This window comes from Pteropus alecto, unplaced genomic scaffold (genome assembly GCF_000325575.1).
Source record: "Pteropus alecto unplaced genomic scaffold, ASM32557v1 scaffold24, whole genome shotgun sequence".
In the NCBI taxonomy this organism is placed as follows: Eukaryota; Metazoa; Chordata; class Mammalia; order Chiroptera; family Pteropodidae; genus Pteropus; species Pteropus alecto.
In genome coordinates, this window is record NW_006439192.1 from 3,973,702 (window position 1) to 3,981,814 (window position 8,113).

At 38.1% G+C, this 8,113-nt stretch overlaps 1 protein-coding gene across 1 annotated transcript in view; it reads right to left on the reverse strand.

Moving 5' to 3' along the window:
• Positions 1-880: 880 nt before the first annotated feature.
• HTRA4 (HtrA serine peptidase 4) overlaps positions 881-8,113 on the reverse strand; it is an 11,989-nt gene continuing 4,756 nt past the window's right edge. The window contains exons 6-9 of the mRNA XM_006916464.3: positions 7,809-7,923; positions 7,330-7,387; positions 4,338-4,433; positions 881-1,672 (exon numbers count right to left, since the gene is read on the reverse strand). Of these exons, the coding sequence (XP_006916526.1) occupies positions 1,507-1,672; positions 4,338-4,433; positions 7,330-7,387; positions 7,809-7,923 (435 nt within the window). The 3' untranslated portion in view covers positions 881-1,506. The remainder of the gene's footprint in view (positions 1,673-4,337; positions 4,434-7,329; positions 7,388-7,808; positions 7,924-8,113) is intronic.

The window sequence follows — 8,113 nt, forward strand, 5'->3', positions numbered from 1 at the left end:
AGAGACAACCAAGTTTCCGTATTCCCAAATCACTGGGAATAGAGGAAATGTTTTAAATTAAACATGGTTTTTAAAACTTAGATCCCATCCTTTGCAATCTAAGTTGAAAATAACAGTTAAATGTAAAGTAAAAAGAGGACTTCATGAATAAGTCAAACTAAGATCCTAGAAACAATCAAGGAATAACTGTTCAAAGTTTAGTTTCATAATAATTGACTTAAATACCAAGAATCACAGTTAAAATAACTCTGGGTATGTTCTATCATTATGAAACAGCTTTCCTAAAAGTTTCAGCTTTATTACCCTTGATTAATATGATCATTGTTTTTATATTAAGTAGTGACAGTTGTATAAAAGTTACAACATTATTCTGTTCTGTCTTGAAAGTTCTGTACCACATTGACCTGAACCTTGTTTATAACAGTAATAACTAGTAGATTTGTATTCATAATCTCTATAAGGCAGTGTTTTTAAATTTTTCATGGGTCATAAAGAAACTGGACCTTCTCCCCATAAAAATGCACAAGCAGATAGACTAAAAGGGAGTCTAACAAGGCCATATTAAAAAAAGAAAACTCACTTCTAAGAAAATTCCAGAAAACAAACTAAAATTAAAATCTTACCCAAAATAATATACTCCCTTAGGCCACAAATTTTGCCTCATCTCACACTTTATTCTCCTTAAGGATAGTCACAAACCCTATAAAAAGCTGTTTTCTTAAATACACACACACTCTTCGGCACTTTTAGATTTAAATCATTAATGTTGCAAGAGGAAGAGCTTGAGTAAAAAGGTAAAAGTCTGTAATTTATTGAAGTTTGTGTTTTATAGAAGCACTTCTCACAGTCAGAATAGCTATTATAGACCAAAATTGTTTCCACTTCTAGAGTGATAACTTGAGAATCTTTAATATTCCTCTGTAACAATCTGCAGTTGTCAGTTTCAATTTGACTGCTAAGTGAAGCCTATCCTCTGTATCCACAAATCCTGGCCAAATGTGATACAACCTGAAAAACTGATTGCATAAAGGAATATTATTAAAAACTTGATTTCCTTTGCACTTTGGATTCAGGTTATTTCTTAATATTTGGTAGATCAATTTGTGTGTGTGTGTGTATGTATGTATGTATGTGTTATATGCAGTTTGTGGCTATAGAGAAGTTTTAAAATACTAAAGTGTCCTGTCAAGGTTAAATTAGAAATTGAGTCTGTTTTTCAGTTTTTCCCTATCTTTAAATAATATTTTATCAGCTCTCCAGACTTCCTGGCACCCATGTTCTTCTTCCACTTAGTGAGGCTTTTTAGCAGCAGTATAGCAGCACCCCAATCTAATGGTACCTGAGTGTGTGTGTGTGTGTGTGTGTGTGTGTGTGTGTGTTAAAGTATTCATTTTTCTTTGTAAGAAAGAGATCCCAAAACCTCTTGCCATCTTTAGGTTATCTTCAATACAAACCAGATAATATAGTTTTGGTTTTGTTAGATAATTTTTCTTTAAAGCAAGATACTTAATCAGTTATTTCAGGAGTGACTGTCAGGATCAAAGTTTGACTTCCTCGATGAACCACGATGGAAAGGGAATCATTGTCCTTGACAGCTTCAATAACATCAGTTGTGGTGGTAACAGGTTGACCATTTATGCTGACAATTACATCGTGGTCTCTCAACCCAGAGCTGGGAGGGGGAGAAAAAAAGGACCATGAAAATATAAGAGTTTTACTTATCCCTGTCTAGAATTTAGTATCTATCTCTTACGGCACTACTGTTTTGCTGGCATTAAACATATCAAACAGAAACCAGAAATAGCCTCAATCTTTTCAAATACGAGGGCTATTCTAAGATATGCTGTGAAATCACCTAGAGGACAACAATCTTATTTACCTTTACAAAATTAATACTCTACCAGAATCATGTGTAAGAAGTTTATTCCTCCCACATATTAGATTTGGTTTGGAATAAGGAGTTTTTAGCTTTTAATTTCTATTAATCTCTGATCTCTATTAACCTCAATTATATTTCCAGTCTTAGCAGCAAACATGAAAAGCCCAAGCAATATATTTTCCCCAGAGAGCCCACTCTCTGGGCAAAACACTCTGATCAGTTTGATTTTGAGAGCCCACTCACCCCATCTTTACCCACAGTTTAAGGAACTAGAAAGTATGCTGAACTACACTACTAAAAGTTCTGCTCCCAGTAAGTCAAAAACCAGTCACCCTTCCATGCCTAAACATTTAAGGTTCTGGTCCTAGGCACCTTTTCTCCAAAGCTGTGATTGTATTCAGTCTTCAACATATTTGCTTCACATAGAATATATATTCTAGAAACAAAAACCACCTCCAAATATGTAACACTAGAATAAACATATAGCCATGCTGTTGATTTGTCTTCAAGTCAAAAATAAGCTGAAAGAGGGACATCAAATTAAGTGACTCCAGGAGACACCATTTAAGAGAAATGGGAAGCCAAAAGAATAATTTGGGAGGACCACCAAGATATGTGGAGTTTTGGGGGGGTTTTTTAGTAGAAATTTAAAGCAAGAGGATGTGAAAAGAAGTTTGAAGGTAGAGCTAAAAGCATGGAAATCCTTTAGAACAAATTCAGCTCAGGAAGGTGGCTAGAACAATGCACAAAGAAAGAACTTAATTCATGGTAGTTTTGTGAGTGGAAAAAGAAACCTGGAAATTATTAGTGAGGGCAAACTATACACCAAAAATGAGAAAATGAGGCTCAGGATAAATGTTCCACAGCTTGTAGAATGCTAAACTAGAACTTGATCTTCGGTCTTTCAGACTTGAAAAGCCATCTTCTTACCCCTCGATCACTCTGCCTCTCAGAAGCAATAAATGCAGGTACAAAAGCAGGATAATGGATTAAGCTAAGTTCCATATCCCTGCTGACTTATTGTGTAATTCTCACATTAACCTCTCAGCTGCTTTCCTCTGTAAAATAATACATCATAAGACTACTGCAGGCTCCAATAAATATGTAAAACATTTTAAATAGTGCTTAATGTATAGTAGGTGGTTAATAAATGCCAGTTGTTATCAATAATGTATCATCATCGTTATCAGATATAAGTGAGAAGTCAGAAAGAACAGATTTTGATTTAGCAGTGACATCAAGCAAGCATTAACTCCCACATTTTAATGTGCATCCGAATCATGGAGATCTTGTTTAAAATGCAAATTCTGATTTAATGGTGGGCCTGTCATTCTGCATCTCCCAAAAGCTCCAGCTGATGCTAATGCAGCTAGTCTACAGACCTCATCTTGAGAAGCAAGGACATGGAGAGCTGAAATAGCTGTGGCCTTAAACCGGAGGTTTAAGTGTGGCAGGTGGCAGGGATAGGAACCAAAAAAGTCTTAAAAAGCCTGTGACAAACCAAACATGAGACCTAACACTTAGCTATTCTGAACAGTTAGTACCCAATTGTTTCTTGCCCTTATTAAAAGAGTCGTCATAATCTTAACAGATTGTTGAGCTCTTGAAAAACAAAAAGAGAGAAGGACAGTAAAGTGTAAGAGAGAGACCCAGGAGAATAACTGGCAGAAAAGCCTCTTCCCTCAGTAGTTAGTATAAATGCTCAAAACAACAATAAAATCAACTGGAGCTTTTTTTTTTGGAGAGCTACTCTAGCCTTTGTTTTATTCACTTTATTCCTGTGTTTATTTGCTTATTTGTTTATTTAGTGGTGGCCTCAAATACCGTCACCCAGAATTCAAAGAAAAAAGTTTTAAGGTACCTAAAATTAAATTTATGTTATTAATTCATATCATGAATCTTTGGGCTACAGAGAACCATTCCCTTCCCCCGCCTTCCCAAAAAAAGGCCTTACAGTACACAAGTCTAAATCAGCAGTACTGTCCAATAGAAATGTAAGCCAAGCCACGTATATAATTTTAAATTTTCTGGTAGCCACATTTAAAAAAAATTTTTTAACTAATTTAAAAAATATATCTTATTTAACAATATGTCTTAAATACATTAATGTAATATTTTAATAATTATTAATACACATTTTACACTGTTTTAAGTCTTTGAAATCTACTAGAAACAAGTCAGCAATAATACCTTACACAATGCAATGATTAAAGTGAAAGGCAGACCTCTCAAAACAATAACAAGTGTGTTTAATGGAAAAATGTTTTACATTGCTTCTGGGTTTTTTATTTAAATAAATTGAACTTTTGAAAAATTTAAAATTTAGTTCCTCAATCACACCAGCCACAGCTCAAGCATGTAGCCATGTGTCAGTAGGGGCCACTGCACTGACCAGCACAAGTCTGGAGGCTGCACGTTTCCCATGTCACACATGGGCAAGGGCCTGAGCTGCTCTTACCTTTCAGCAGCTGTTCCTTGAATCACTTCATATACAAAAACCCCAGAACTCACATCGGGGAAATCTGGATTTTGCCTTTTCATGTCTTGAAGAAGGCTAAGAAAAGTAAGAGTTTTCTCATAAGGTTAAAAAGCACAGTGATTTAAACTCCTAATTCCTGGGCAAAGCCTCTGAGTCTCAGTAGGTACTCTTGTCTTATTTTCCCCAGCTTTATCGAAGTATAACAATTAGTTGCTCATATTTACACTGTACAATTCAATGAGGTTTATTTTTTCAATTATAGTTGGCATACAATAATGTTAGTTTCAGTTGTACAGCATAATGATTAGAGCTCTATATAACTCACGAAGTGGCCACTCCACTAAATCAGGTACCCCTCTTCCTCCTTACATATTTTTTACAACATTGTTATTTTCCTTCTGCTACACTTTATATCTCCATGACTATTTTGTATCTATCAATTTGTACTTCTTAAACACTTTGCCTTTTTTCACTATCCTCCCAACTGCCCCCCCATCCCCATCTAGTTACCCTCAAAATATTCTCTGTATCTATGAGTTTGTTTCTATTTTGTTGTTGTGATTTATTTTGTGCTTTAGATTCCACGTGTATGAGAAATCATATATTTGTCTTTATCTGCTTTATTTCATTCAGTGCAATACCCTCTATGTCTGTCAAGGCAATATCTTTTCCATCCTCTTCCTTTTAGTCTGTGGGTGTCTTTTAATCTGAAGTGAGTCTCTTGTAGGCAGCACATGTAGGGATTTAGTTTTCTTATCCATTCAGTCACTCTATCTTTTGGTTGGAGCACTTAATTCTTTTTCATTTGAGGTACTTGTTGATAAATATGTAGTTATTACCATTCTTTATTCATGTTTTTAATACATGTTTTTTCTTCTTAAAGAATTCCCTCAACAATTCCTGTAATACTGGCTTGGTGTTGATAAATTCTCTTAGCTTATTTTTGTCTAGGAAGCTCTTTATCTGTCCTTCGACTAAATGATAGCTTTGCTGGATAAAGTATTCTTGGTTGTAGATCCTGGCTTTTCATCACGTTGAATATTTTGTGCTAAGCCCTTCTGCAAAGTTTCTTTTGAGATATCAGCTGCCAGCCTTATGCGAGCTCCTTTGTAGGTAACTAACTGCTCTTTCTTGCTGCTTTTAAGATTCTTTGTATTTAACCTTTAGCATTTTAATTATGAAGTGTCTTGGTGTGGGCCTCTTTGGGTTCATTTTGCGGGGGGACTCTGAGCTTCCTGGGGTTGTATATTTCCTTCACCAGGTTAGGGAAGTTTTCTATCATCATTTCTTCAACTATATATTCAACTTCTTGTTAGCCTTCTTCAGGTACCCCATGACACGGATGTTGTTACTGTTAATTTTGTCCTATAGGCTCCTTAAATTATTATTATATTCTTGGTTACTTTTTTTTTTTTTCCCCTGTTCTGGTTGGGTGCTCTTGGCTTCCCCATCCTCTATATTGGTGATTCGATCCTCTTCTTCCTCCACTCTGTTGATTCCTTCTAATATACTCTCCACTTCAGATAATGTATTCTTCATTTCTGACTGGTTCCCTTTTATAATTTCCATTTCCATTTTTATGGTTTTTATCTCTTTGTTAAAGTTCTCACTGAGTTCATACACACTTCTCTTAATTTCACTGAGCATCTTTATAACTAGTGTTTTGAACTCTGCATCTGTTAGATTGCTTGACTCCATTTTTCCTTGATCTATGTTCTTTTCTTTCATATGGTTTCTACTTCTTTGTCTTCCCATTTTGGCCTTTCTGTGTCTGTTTCAGTGTAGTAAGCAAAACTCCTAAGTCTCCTGGTCTTGTTAGTGCAGCTTTGTGTAGTAGGTACCCAGTGGCACAGACCTGAGAGGGGTTCAGCTGCAGGCCAAGTTTAGCCCCAGCCTGTGCCCTTCCAGGGCCACTTGTTAAGATTCAGCAAGCAACTCCCAGATGTCGTGCTTATAGTTGCCTCAAGAAGCCACACCAGAAACTGAGATCAGATGCCTCGTGAGTCTTGGTGCTACTCAGCAAGTGGCACTGGACTCACCAAGGATACAACTGAATGTGGCTTGGGTGGTGCCACACATTGGAGACAGACAGAATTTCAGGGAATCCTCTGGGCAGAGAGACCTCTGTTATCCAGTTTGATGACGTCTCAGCCATGGTGGTGCTGCATCCACACACTGGGAAAGGGGAGGGCTCAACAGAAGAACAATGGATACCGCCAGCACTTATGCCAGGTAGAAAGCTTCACCTCCAGCCCTTGCTCCAACAACTCAGTGTCCCCCTGTAAGTCTCTGGTGACGCCTGAGCAGCCGATGAGAACTGGTGCTCAGAGCGATCAAGTCCACTGTGAAAGTCCGGTTGCAGACCCAGCCCCTTTAAGAGGCGTCTGCAGCTGCTGGCTGCCACTGCCATAGCCTCTGTCCCACTCAGCCTCTGGGGACCCAGCAGCCTTGCGTCTTCGCCCCCTCCTACCTCCAATCCTTGTAGGGTGATTTCTTATTTCTCTCCCTAGTTGTAGGGCTTCTGTTCATCTAGACCCCCAGGCAACTCTGCTTGCTGTTTGCTCCACGTTTCTGTCTTTGATGTGGTCACAAGAGAGGATGAGTGAAATTCTATCATCTATGTGATTTTGCCCAGTTCAGTACTCTCGTTTTTTCTCTCAAGGCTCACAGGGGCCAGAGGGGACTCTATCAGGCGGGTCACACTTATTCTTCCCTGAGGGTGCTCCAATTCTCCATGCCAAAGCCTAGAACCATTGGACATTATAAAACATAGCCACAGTGAAAAAAAACTACTGAAAAGTACAATGAATATTGGTGCAAGTTGAGGCACATACCTACCCTGTGACAAATAGGGCCTATGGCCACAAGAGTACCCAGCTGTAATCTAAACACTTTAGTTTCCCTGTTAAGACTATAAAGCTACAGCTTTTGCTTCTGAAAACAACCCTGACATATTCAAACCTATGCTTACTTCATAGTGAGGGGCAGCATTCGCAAACCCAGATATTTCTTCTGTGAAAGAGCCTTTCCTGGAAAGAAAAATTATAATGTGTTACCAACAACAAAATTTCTCTCCTTTTGGCAGATCTTAAAAGACACCAGAGTCACAGAATATCCTTACCATTATAGCTGCCTTTTTAGGCTGTCAGCCATGAAATACGTGACTCAGAGAACTTTTGTCATTAACACAGACACCACTCCTATCCACCTCCCCACCAAGTCCTCAGGTTTCCTTTCCATAATAGTTCAATCCAGATATTTCTGGGTACAATTCATGACTGGTTTTGTGATTAGTTCTCCATGTTGCTGCCCAAACCACCATGATAGGGTCTGGGTTCCAGTGGCTCAGTATTCTACAGAACTGAATTGTGTAGAAATGGCTTTCTACACAATAAATTGAGCGCTCCTGAAAAACATACAAGGGGAAAGAAAAGTCTTAACTCCCCTTACCTTTCAACTGGCGCTCATGGAATTCCTCCAAGAACTGTCGAATTCGATCTGAAGGAATTGCAAAGGAGATTCCTGCGGTCACCTTCAGTGTATTTATGCCAATAACATCACCATCCTGGCAAGGGAGCAGACATCATTCAGTCGCCAAGTTGTGCAAACTGAACGACATATAGGAAGAAGTGAAGCTAATCACTTGCAGTCAGAGTACAGAGTACAGAGGGGCTAGAGGAAATGCGTGCTTCTTCAATAGAGAGCAATGAATGTTATCTTACAGGGCTCACAGTATGATAGGATAGTAGAGGGGA